This window comes from Polyodon spathula, chromosome 11 (assembly GCF_017654505.1).
Source record: "Polyodon spathula isolate WHYD16114869_AA chromosome 11, ASM1765450v1, whole genome shotgun sequence".
Taxonomy (NCBI): domain Eukaryota; kingdom Metazoa; phylum Chordata; class Actinopteri; order Acipenseriformes; family Polyodontidae; genus Polyodon; species Polyodon spathula.
Window position 1 is genome coordinate 20,888,713 of NC_054544.1, and position 13,565 is coordinate 20,902,277.

At 38.2% G+C, this 13,565-nt stretch overlaps 1 protein-coding gene across 4 annotated transcripts in view; it reads right to left on the reverse strand.

Annotated features, from left to right (window-relative positions):
- Nucleotides 1–13,565, reverse strand: part of LOC121322595 (tensin-1-like) — a 287,308-nt gene that overhangs the window by 89,531 nt on the left and 184,212 nt on the right. For all 4 annotated transcript variants that reach the window (XM_041262743.1, XM_041262744.1, XM_041262746.1 and 1 more), the window contains exon 5: nt 4,990–5,031. In XM_041262743.1, coding sequence (XP_041118677.1) covers nt 4,990–5,031 — 42 coding nt within the window. The remainder of the gene's footprint in view (nt 1–4,989; nt 5,032–13,565) is intronic.

Consider the following 13,565-nt stretch of genomic DNA (forward strand, 5'->3'; position numbering starts at 1 on the left):
TTAATTTGTCTTACCAGTTCTTATGTTTTTGTTTAAGCTGTAAGAATCCACCTGTTTTATCAGTTATGTGGGAGCCATGAGGAATATTCTCATGATGTAAAATGAACAAGAGACTGAAATATCACGTGGTGTCTCCTTTGGAGAAAACTGGTGCGACATGCGTACGTAATTCTGCCTGCTTTTAGATCCCATTCACAGGTGTTAATAACTTGCACCTTCCTGGAAGTACAGTATTGCAGTATAGTAAGCATGGAAAACAAAGCCATCAGAAGATCAACCACATATGTCCCATGAAAACAGTCTGCAAATATATGATCTAAGTGTACTAATAACAACCAATACAAATATTGTATAGAAGAGTGGCAGTAACAACACAGAAAGCTCCAGCTTGATGAAATGGACACAATTAGAAAACGTATTTCCACTAGTGAGCAATTTCCATAATTGTTTGTGAAAGGTAAATGGAAATTCAGAAGGTTCTACTAGTTTTGAATTATTTTATCTTTTCCACAAAAAAAAACATAATGCAGGAAAAAAAACAGTAGAAGTTGTGTCAAAAAAAACATACATCCTCTGAATACAACCTACTTTCTTGCTTGCCTTAAAGTTTCTCAATGTTGTCTCAACTAAAATAAAACTTTTACAAGCCTACAATTATGACTTTTTACATCTCCCCAAAGCACACTGCTTTACTATTAAAAACATCTGCAAACAGTGAGGTAACATATTTTAAAGGGGAAGTTTAAAGGCAGTGACGTATGCCTAAAACAGAGCAAAAGCCAACAGCATGTAAACCAAATAAACATTTTGGGGGGTTCTTTTTTCTTTTTTTCTTACACCCCCAGTCCCTACCTTAAATAGGTACCCTGTGCTCCATCTCCAAGGCATTTTAAAAGAAACAAACTTTCTTTCCTGTCGTAGAGAGCATCTGGGATTCATGCTTGCAGTAGGCTGCCCGTTGGTATGCATTCTGTCTGCTAAACTGTCCCTTTTCGGTAACAAAAAGGCTCTATTTTAATCCCAAAATGTTTCCTGTACGCCACATGCCTGAACCCAATCTACAAACAAACTCGCACTCCCTCTCCCTCTCTCTCCTCTCCACACAGTCTCTCCTCCTCTTTCCCATGCTGTGTCTTGCTGGCATCCAGATTGCTGCTGTTCATAGCTCCTCTGTGCCCCTCCCTGGTCCCAGGCAGGGTCAGGCATTCATCAGATGACTTCTTAGAGCAACTAATGTACTTCATCTTCATTTTCCCTGCAGTTAACCCTCTCACTTCCTGCCTTCTAGCCTGGTGACCTTTTCTTTAAAAATCTGGTTTGTGTTTGAGGGCTTGTTTTAGATGGGGAGAACTGGAAACGTTTTATAGAGTGTTGCTGTACCTAATTTAAAAGTTTAGGGTGACAAGTGACTGGTTTGAAAGCTTTTTAAAGAACATGATAAAAAACTGAAAATGTGTTTAAGTTATTGTTAGAGGGTGACAGTGCTGGGTGTCTGTTAATATAATGTTTTATTGTTCATTATTAAGGTGTAGAGTGATTAGAGGCGTGCACACTATGAAGGTATGGGTGACGGAACAGGAGACGTTAAGGGCGCCTTAGTAAATAGTATCTTCGAATAGCACTTTCATATTTTTTTTTAATCTTTTTATGATGTTTTTCTGAGTGATACTTATTTCAAGTGCTCAAATACTTTTTTCTTTATTTTTTATGTCTGTGTTAAGTTGCTTTTACAACTAGAACTGAAGAGCTGCTTGTTAACTTACCTTAACAGATTTATAAATAATAAAAACAATACAGCATTGAGTAATTGAGAGGTTAGTGCTTCTTACTAGAAAACCAAACTGACAACTATTTTACTTGCAAGTCCACTGTTACATCGTAGAATAACTAATATGTGTGAGTGAAAGGGGAGAGCTGGCTGAAATCTTTACAGGCATGTCATATCCACTACAATGACTGTATATGAAAGAAAGCAGCACAAGGGAGAACTCAATTACATTTATGTGAGGAATCTGAACTGAGGAATAATTCCACTTGATGGGTTTTCGTTTTGTGGCTATGTTACTTGATTTTGAATTAGTATATTTCTATTTCGAGCTGAATGGAAGAAAGCTGAGAAGCAGAATGTTTGAAGCATTTGATATTGACATGAATAAACTGTACTTTGCAGTGCAGTGGTTTTGTACTAAGAAGCAATGACTGCACAAGAGCAGCTACAACAGTATTGCCATTGATGATAAGAAAGAGTTCTACTACCAGTACTGTTAGAATGTCTTCTGGGTATTTTATTAATTTCTCAGAAAGGTCAAACATGAAATGGTAGTGAAGCACGGACTGGGAACTATACAGTTTTATATCATCTTGCTTAATATCATACCCTGTTTATTATCATGATTTTCCAAAAACCACTCGCCATGCACCATAGGTTTTATGAGAAATTACCTCTCTTAATGTCATCTCACAAACCCTCTTATTGTCACATTTTTTGTGTCAAATGCTGCATGGAAGGTCTTAACGGGATCCAGTTCAATTACAAAACATCAAGGTCATCACATTTTTCTTCTTTAACATAGTCTTATACAAATGTACAAAAAAAAAACAAGCGCAATACCTAATTAATCACTGTTAGTTTTCTTTCTTTTTTTCTCGCACTTGTAATGTGCTGTCATGGACAAACATGAAACCTGATTTATATCATATACTGGCACTTTGCGATATCAAAACGAACCACAGATTATGTCTAATACTACAATTCGGAACTATATATCGTATATATATATTATAATATATATATATTATATATTATATAGTATATATAATATATATATATATATATATATATAATATATGAATTTTCCTTTAAGGTCTCATTGAACCAACACAATTCAATTAAAAACCGGTTAAACATTTAATGCAAAACCATAACCACTAGGCCATCCTTACCTTAGGATACAGCCAGTAAACCATTTAACATGACCTCAGGTCTGTTCACATCCTAAATCTAACCCCACACACAAAGTTTCTAAGACCCTGAAGCTAAAATGCAAAATCAGCAGCCCTGCAACATATAAGATAATGTAGAGATGGCTTCACAACTGTTTTTATCCACTAACTGTTCCTTCTGTTTTGGCCTCATCTGAGATCAATTATAACAAATGCATTTTCATACGGGCTGAGGAACTGACCCCCACCAAGGGCTAATTTGTGGAAAGGAAAAGCCACACATCAGTAACCCCCCGGATCTGGTTTATTCTGAGGTTTCTCTGCAAGAGGCAGTCCTAGTTACAACTGCAGTACACAAAACATCATTCGAAAACAGTGAACTCCTGAAACTGAATATGATGACCCCCCCTTAAAAATAAATAAAAACAGATGAAACCACACGTTGCCAAATTCTTTTTTTATGAGGAAGAATGTATAGTTCTGGTTCTGAAGAGCGGCTGTTGTTTCAAACTGCAGTACAGCATACATGCCAGTTCCTATATTATCAGGATAGTCCTCATTTCCAGTCCAATGAGTCCCCATGCATGGAAAATCACAATATTGATTGGCTGGGTTGAATTCTTCATCCTTGCAAAGATTGAAACATTGGTATACGATTTTTTATCTTAGGTCCCATACAATCTCAAAAAATGATTTGTTATTTCTAGCAATAACCTGACATTTTAGGCTGTTCTACCCTTCACGGTTCCTAAAATTAACCAAGATTTTATTTTGTTGACACCATGGTCTTGTAATAAATATCAAAACAAATTGAAACTCAGAGCCTTAGTAATGCAAAAAAAAAGTTTAAACACAAAATCAACATGTATTTAGCAGATACACTATCATTTGTTTTGCTTCCACCTTGACCAGATCTCCCATGGAAAAAAGGTGTTTTAATCTTAAGCGCAGCATGCAACCTAACTTGCGACATTGTACCTGTTTACATTGACTATAAACTTAAACTATACATTTCACCACAGTAGCTTTGCCCCAAGGAAATATTGTACTATAATCTAGCCATTAAAACATATGTGTTATGTTCTCTGCATTTTATATGCACCCTGATAAACATAAAGCTCTACCTTGTAATTTCACTTTGTGTAAAAAGGCTCCCTCTCATTGAAAACATACTGCAGCAGTGTCAACATTTTAAAACCTGAACTTCATAACCTACAGGGAGTATACATCCAGGGCAAACATCAAATGGATAATAAATTAAAGGATACAGCATGAAAACGACATATGTACTTCATTTGAAAATGTTGGTATGTGAATGTATTTCTCATGAAAGACAAGGGGCAGTGACACCGGTGACAGTCAGGCACAGTCCTGACAGATGCCAAGAGAGATTGCCTTCACAGCTCTGCAAACATACCTCACTTGTGACTTGAGTTAGATTCAAACCCAGGCCTCAAGATATGAAAGCAATGACAGGCTACGAAATTATCCATTTGCACTCTATGCCCCTGAATATTTTGATTTAAACAACTGAGAGTCTATTAGGTCTGAGCCTGAATCCGAATTCCAAGTTGTATTCATTGTGGATTTGTTTTTTATAGAAGCATCTTAATTTCAAGAGCACTTGGGTTTAATTTGACTGGTAGCTCAAACAAAGTCTCTTCATAAAGGGATGAGCCAGTAATTCTTACCGACAACTTTTTAATGTTCTCATAAGCTGTCAGTAATGGTTTCCCAAAGGGCTTGTATACAGTTACTTATAGACATTGCTTGTAACTACATTACAATGCATTACTCCAATACCATCTAGAGGAAATTACACTCCAAAAAAATAGGGCGCACTTAAGACGTGTACGATATTCAAGGAAAAAAGCTAAGGGTGAAGACGTTAGAGAGAGACACACAAGAAAATATTGCATTAAATACTTTTTTTTTGTTTGTTATTTCACACCGGTAAGTAAGCTTCTTAAAACCAGCAATATGACTTTCTTTTTAAATCTGTAGTACATTTATCATCACAATGAAAAGTAAATACGGTTCACTTACCGTTGTGTCTACATGCTTCAGTGCAATATCATTACTGGGAGGCTGTGGGGAGATAGAAAGATGAAAAATAACCATTAGAAAGACCCATCAATCCAGCCAAAAGGACTGGAAGAAAACACAGCCCACTCAAAGCAGCACTGCGGCAACAGCTGGACAACAGAGCCTTTTATAGACACAGCTTTCCTCCAACAACAGTTCATATTCCACCTGGAATGAATGGCTTCCAGTCCATTAACTAGAGGCAGGGAGAGGACAGCACACCTAGCGAGGATGTTTGCCAGGGAGCAAACACTCCCCTATCACTGCAGCTACAGGACAGAACAACAACTAATCACCTTTCTCAATCCAATCAGTGCCTTTCTACTTTCAGTGAGGTACATATACCCTACTAAAAGATTACTGAGCTAAACCTGGTCAAAGCACAGTAAAACATTTAATCACCCCCACAGCTGAAGATAGGTGCAAATCCAAAACAGAGGGCTCAGATAGGTTTATAAGTGTGTATTACTGTAGAGAAGCATGGTAATATTATACAAAATTAACATCACTTTTAGAACCAAACCTACTGTTTGTAAAGATATGCTGTTGAATATTTTATGGTTGATATACTTTTGCAAATGTCCTAACAATATAAAGGAAAGTAAAAATGTAACTGTTTATTAACAATAATAATATCACTGTTCTCGGGCAGTGTAGTTTTTAGCGTCCCTTTACCATAATCCTTGTCCATCACTTGCTTTGCTTGTTGAGGTCTCGTATACCAACTCTGTGCCAAAAAGAACTACAGTACTTAATGTTACCTTACCATCATAGCCTAAGATTAGTGTTAATAACGGTCTGAGAAACCAGTACTGAGTACTTCACTGAGGGAAATAAAACATGGTCTCAAATGATTTAGTTGAAAAGTACACCTTTTTCTTTCCCTCCACACCCATAAGACAATATGTGCGTTACAGTTTAAGGACTATCCAAAAGAAGTCTTCATTTAGTGAGAAACCGCCATATGAAACATGCAGCTTCACCAAGAGCATGAATCTTTTCCGAGGAGCCAAATCAACTAACAGTAGTCGATGGCTATTGAGATGTAATGTGGGGCTGGGTGCGGAGGGGTTCAGCCATAAACACTGCATTTAAATATTTATATAAGCGAGGACACATTTGTTTTCAGTTAGTCAGCCCAGCACCATGTTCTCAGCATACCATATACAGAAGCATCAAGTACTTCAAGAGAAATCCTTCTTTTTTTAAAGATGTATTTATGTATTAGAGCAGGCTTGTGGAATCCATGATGTCATATTCCAGGCATGGACTGCTTTGTTTCAGACTGTTTATATAATGTAAGAGAACTCACATGAATCAGAGTGAACATAAAAAACGCTGGAGCATCTTAAAACAGTGGAGCACAGCAGTAACAGATATGCATTCTTTATGAGTAACAGGCTTTTAAGAGCAGAAAACAACTTGTCCATCTGGGTTTCAACCTAGTGAAAGAGCATGTACTGAACTCAAATCTAAGTACAGAAGACAACCAAACGAGTCCAAAGAAAATAAGCATGTTGTTGTGTCTGGCCAGCTGCTTGTAGGTGGGGGCGAGGGTGTGGGCGTACCAGAGAACTCCCTTCCTCAACCAAAGAAGCTATGTTGTATGATCCCAATTCTTGGCTCTAAAACATCATTATCAACCCTTGTTAGGCAACACTGGGAAACACTGCTCCCCCTAACTAGCTTTCATCTTCCAAATCTTCAATGCAATGCAGTGAAACACTGCAATGGCAGTGCAAGGTTTCTGTACAAGGTGGCTCTGGTAATTGAAGGCATCTACAATGGTAAGAGTCAGTGGTGGAACAGAACCACAGTGGTATAACAATGCTATATAGTGCTGAAAGGGCACTTAGCTAATCCCTCAAAGTGTGTTTCTGAACAAAGTTCATGATGTTGATGGTCACGGTTTATGAATAATGCAGAGAAGACAGCATACGTTCATAGATGTAATTCTTTCTAGGCTAAAGTATCATCTCAATTCTTGAACAAACTGTCTCCTTAGAAGACTGCCCCCTGTACCTAAAGGGTGGGTAGGGGTTGGGTCTTTTGTGCCTTTACCCCTAGAGGAAGGATTTAAGCATTAAGTGTTCAGTTCACAAGTGAAATGCATCTACAGGTTTTTAGCCCATATAATAAAACATCCTCAGAATTTGACGCAGTTATCCGTCTAAGTCTGAGAGAGTCCTATGACTGAATTGCGCTGGTTGTTCAGGTCAGAACTGAGGTGTGCTCATTTGTTTCCTGTTGCCAGTGTCATTGTTCCTCAAGAGACCTTAAACTACATGACTTTGTTGTTTGATTCCAAATTAAGCGTATGAAAAGTCCTTTAAAATAATACACTGAAATAAACACTGAAAAAATCTGACCCAGTATTGCTCCCTTGTTATTTGATGTCATGAATGAATGTAGGCCGTGAATTTACTTTAATGTTCAGTTTAGGGTTTGCTGCTATTATCTGTTAAAAGCTATGTTATGCACCCATTAGGGAGCAGCACTTCAGTTCTGGTTTGCCCTTCAGCATTAACTACAATACTATCTTTATAAAGAAAACATGTTTTTTTTCAATAAAATGCAACCACTAATAACTTATTTGTGAGAGCTGGGGTTCTGTGCAAAACAACCATCCTATTAATAAAGGCTGTTGTATAACTGAAAAAAAAGACCTACTTATCAGTGCATGGTCTTGAAGCACTGCAGGCTGGTAAGCAGGCAGGGGTCAGACAACAAACCGTCCTCAGCCCATGTTCTTCCAAACCACAAACACACTGGAATTAATTAGCCATGGTGAGGGAAGGAGCTTATTTCCTGTTTAGGAGTCTTGTCCTGTGTCCCTGGCAGGAGGTAGGGTCCACGTCGATTCGAACTGCACAGCTGGAAAGACTGTCCTTCCACTAACAGGCAGACTGGAAAAATAAGTATCTTGTATAGCCGTCTCCAGAGGAACTTGTACTGTAATCCCAAAGGGACCACTACATATCCGTCATTCAAAATGGGGATCAAAGCACCCACAACCGGACCTAAATTCTGCAAACTGTAAGAAAATTCATTGTCCACATTTTTATATCACCAATGGGAAACATTTCCTAAAAGGGCCACAGGAGGTGATCCTTTATTAGGGTAAAACAAATACAAAACCATTGCTCTTTTGATAGGAGAGCTTGTGACAGCTGCTGCTCTGTTCTGTCCTTTGTAATACAGCACCAATTATTGCACTTAACAAGCTGGAAATATGTGTTTTGCTAATACGTGAAATTAAATTATCATACAGTAACTTGTGCATCTCATTAAGCTTTCCCTTTAATTGTGGTGTTATTTTTTTTTAAGGTGGCTAAGGGGATAGGTTCAATGAGTGTGGTGTCACTGAAACTACCCTTTTAAAGTGGTACTGTAGTTTTAAAGTTTTAATTTTGTAGGAGGCCTCCTACTGCATTATCAAAGACAACACGTACTGACCAATGTCTTAAGTTCCAGATGCCTCCACCCAGCCCCTGACTGAGCAAGGTTTCCCCCATTCTGTTCTATAAATGGAAGAGAGGGCATTTAGGCCTTTTGCCACACTTTCCCTTCTCTGACTCCAGCTCTCATCGTGGGTCTCCTGATTCATCACAGCACCAGTCCTTGTTCTTAAACAGTATATAGCACAAAAACAAAGGGGATTTTGTTAAAACAGTTGGACATCAAACTTCCCTGGAAAAGTGATAATGTTTTCTCATTTAATTATGTATCTTATTTTAAGTAGACTTCTTGGCATAATGGCATTCTGTAACAATATGAATGAACAGATTTGTATAGAACTGACTGCAGTATCTATCACATGTGCAGTACAGTATGCAATATCAACAACTTTTACAGCATCTTCCCTGCAGCTGTAACAACTGTGTTGTTTTGAAGCCAAAGGGAAAAAATCAATTTAAATGTAAAGTTCGAGAGGAAATAAACTCCTCAACACACATCGATTAAATAATTTGTCAGGCATATATAAAAACAAACCTGTACTCTTCTTTTTACCCTTTGGCTTACTTATTATTACAGGAGATTTTGATTGCCCCATCCAATTGCCTAGCAATCGTCCTACTATATCTGCCAAGAGGGTAAGGAATATCAAAAAGAATGCCCAAAATAGGAGGATACTAACCAAAATAACTTTTAATCTTTGACAAGCCTTCAGGTCTTAAAGCACATACAGTTGTAGTCAAAAGTTTACATACCCCAATGGAAATTCATAATTTCTAGAAATTTCTCAAAAACAAAGAATTTTAGGAAAAATCTTTTGTAGCAAAAGTTTTGCTTTTGTAGATGAGGAAAAAAAAATTAAACTTTTGACTACAACTGTATACATGTTTAGAATTTTTGGGAGGTCGCTAGCGATGATAGCCCTAAAAGCTTTGTTCACATTATTAAATCCCAAGTGGACACATTTCTGTCAGCAATATTTTCCAAGAATACCAGCAGAATAATCCTTTGCCAGTTAACATGTTGTGTTTTATTGAATCTGTGAGGCAGGTGAAAGAGACAGGGTTTGATACATGTATGTCCCCTGAAAGAGATGCTGTGTCCAGAATAGAAAGCATTGAAGGGCTATAACAGCCTCTTGGTAACACATTTTTAATTACATTTGTAGAAATTTTGAAACAGTTTATGTGAACTCTGTGGTGTTTGAGAAGTTTCATCAACGGTTGGAAAAAGCATTTTCGTACATATAATATATATATATATATATATATATATATATATATATATATATATATATATATATATATATATATATATATATATACTGAACAAAAATATAAACGCAACATGTAAAGTGTTGGTCCCATGTTTCATGAGCTGAAATAAAAGATCCCATAAATTTTCCATATGCACAAAAAGCTTATTTCTCTCAAATTTTGTGCACAAATTTGTTTACATCTCTGGTAGTGAGCATTTCTTCTTTGCCAAGATAATCCATCCACCTGACTGGTGTGGCATATCAAGAAGCTGATTAAACAGCATGATCATTACACAGGTGCACCTTGTGCTGGGGACAATAAATGGCCACTCTAAAATGTGCAACACAATGCCACAGATGTCTCAATTTTTGAGGGAGTGTGCAATTGGTATGCTGACTACAGAAATGTCCACCAGAACTGTTGCAAGAGAATTGAATGTTCATTTCTCTACCGTAAGCTGCCTCCAATGTCGTTTTAGAGAATTTGGCAGTACGTCCAACCGGCCTCACAACCGCAGACCACGTGTAACCACGACAGCCCAGGACCTCCACATCCGGCTTCCTCACCTGCGGGATCATCTGAGACCAGCCACTCGTACAGCTAATGAAACTGTGGGTTTGCACAACTGAAGAATTTCTGCACAAACTGTCAGAAACCATCTCAGGGAAGCTCATCTGTGCTCGTCGTCCTCACCAGGGTCTTGACCTGACTGCAGTTCAGTGTCGTAACCGACTTCAGTGGGCAAATGCTCACTTTTGATGGCCACTGGCACGCTGGAGAAGTGTGCTCTTCACAGATGAATCCCGGTTTTAACTGTATCAGGCAGATGGCAGACAGCGTGTATGGCGTCGTGTGGGCGAGCGGTTTGCTGATGTCAACGTTGTGAACAGAGTGCCCCATGGTGGCGGTGGGATTATGGTATGGGCAGGCATAAGCTATGGACAACGAACACAATTGCATTTTATCGATGGCAATTTGAATGCACAGAGATACTGTGACGAGATCCTGAGGCCCATTGTCGTGCCATTCATCCGCCACCATCACCTTATGTTTCAGCATGATAATGCACGGCCCCGTGTCGCAAAGATCTGTACACAATTCCTGGAAGCTTAAAATGTCCTAGTTCTTCTATGGCCTGCATACTTACCAGACATGTCGCCCATTGAGCATGTTTGGAATGCTCTAGATCGACGTGTACGACAGCATGCTCCAGTTCCCGCCAATATCCAGCAACTTCGCACAGCCATTGAAGAGGAGTGGGACAACATTCCACAGGCCACAATCAGCAGCCTGATCAACTCTATGTGAAGGAGATGCATCGTGCTGCATGAGGCAAATGGTGGTCACACCAGATACTGACTGGTTTTCTGATCCACGCCCCTACCTTTTTTTAAGGTATCTGTGACCAGCATGTGAAATACATGTGTATTCCCAGTCATGTGAAATCCATAGATTAGGGCCTAATGAATTTATTTCAAATGTCTGATTTCCTTAGATGAACTGTAGCTCAGTAAAATCTTTAAAATTGTTGCATGTTGCATTTATATTTTTGTTCATTATATATATATATATATATATATAATATATATATATATATATATATATATATAATATATATATGCTAACTTCACTATAATGAACCCTTCTTATAACGAACACCCGTTTTTAACGATCCTAACAGCAAAAAAGATTTTTTTTCAATTCAAATTAGCCCTATTAGAACGATCACGTACAGGATCAACCCAGATACAACGATCTCAGTACTGTATGTTATTCTCTCAGTCAAAACAAACACCATGGTTGACTATTTCAAAGACAACGTTAATTCAAAGATGACCTATTGTAGTACAAACCACGCATGACGGTGTGCCGGTATAGCTGCTCTCTCAGGCCCTGTAGCTCCTTGGTGAGGGTCAATTGAGACTGCCTGCCTGTCTTCTGTATGTGTCCTCTGTGCGTTACCATCACTGGTAGTGTTATATGGCCCGTTTGTTTATTTTCTGTTTTGTGTTTAATAAATCGTGTGTGCCTGTGCCGGTTTACGTAGATTTCTGTATCCCGTTGTTAAGTGGATGATAACAGGACCATCTGCATAGACCAGGAATTTTATTTCAGCATCATGTAGACAGAGACCAGGGGCTGCAGGCTGTGGCCAATTCATTGATGTAGATGTTGAACCGTGTTGGGCTCAGACTGCAGCCCCATCTCACCCCACACCCCTGAGTGAAGAATTCTCTTCTTTGTTACCAATTTTCACTCCACATTTGTTCTCCGAGTAAATTGACTGCAGGACCTGCTTCCCACTCTTGTTTATTACATGTGTGATGGCTTGTCTTTGGGAGGTTACAGGTGTGTGGTATAGAGAGGCGCGCCCCGCTATGTGGGTGTTTAACTCTGTGCTGATGAAGTAAATCAATCTGCCAGTCCTGGCACTTTTACAGCGCAGACTTTGCGGACGACTAACAAAATTGAGGATTTCATAAACTCTGTCTCTGATCTGAACTGGTTGGATGTTGAAGTATTGAAAATGTGGTCATTACTTTTACAATAACATGGCCGTCCCTAACAATTATTTAGCCTAATGCATGCATGTAAAATATAATTAGTTATAATTGTCAGTACAGAAAATATTTAATGTTTACGACATCCAGTTTATATTATAGCTAGCTATATGTGTAGCATCCGAGCTGGTACTTAAACTTGAAATAAATAAAAACGAAGGGACATCCTGCAGTATGAGAACAACACGAGTATGTTTATTTTCTACTGGGCGAAACAATCAACAGTACACTTCCCTTAACGCAGTACATTTTCAAATCTGGTAGGCGGTAGTACGGACACAATTTTAAAGCAAGGCAATAAGCTACACTGTTAAGTTACAGGTTTGTGTCAAGCCCTAGAAATGATCACATATTTAAAATGTTTAAGAGTAAAAAAATAAATAATATCAAAACATGCATGTATTTTCTAGTTACAGTTATTTTTATGGTTTGGGATAATACTGAGTTTGAAATATAGCAAACAAGTGTAATAATTGGAGCGCTAATCGTTAATTACTACAGTCCTTGCGAAAATAAATAATCTAATATTAATTTATAGAAGCCTACAGTTGAGAATCATTAGTTAAATTTTGCGCATTTTCCTTAATAGTAATAGTAAATTTCCAATCAACCAGACGAATTTCTCTTCAAACTTACCAACAAACAGGCAAACTTCCAACTGTCAATCTTGCACTGTGCCAAAAAGACTGCAACCTTTCTAGCCAATAGGAGCACATACTAATATTTTAACCAATGGCAATCCAGTCTCACTCAAAATTGCTTCAGCCAATAATATTGCAGTTTATTAGAAAGGGCATTTCAAAAGATATTCCACCTAGCAAGATACTCGACTCCGCTGATTTTCAACGGAGACTTCTGTCTCACTGCGCGCAAAGCATTGTGGTATATACAGAGAGCTCAGCAAAAAAAAAATTCTATGGAGAGTCAATGGAGGTGTTGAAATATTGTTGGTTTTCGCCATGTTAAAAACATTCATCAAACTTTTGAAGTAGATTTCACATTAGCCCGAGGCCTTTTGAAGAAAAGGGCTACATTAGCAAATTATCACAATATGTAATTATTATGAAAAATGCTACTTTCTGAGCACTGCCCCGTACAACTCAAACATTGTTTATTTAGGTTTCCAGATTTTATTTTCACTTTGACTGGGGTAAAGCAATCTTACAAAGGCGCTTCCTGTGCTGCAAATTCCCTTCCTCTGCAGCAGATAGCCTGGCCCCACATAAAGAGCAGACCAGGGCTGCCCCCAAACCAAAAACCC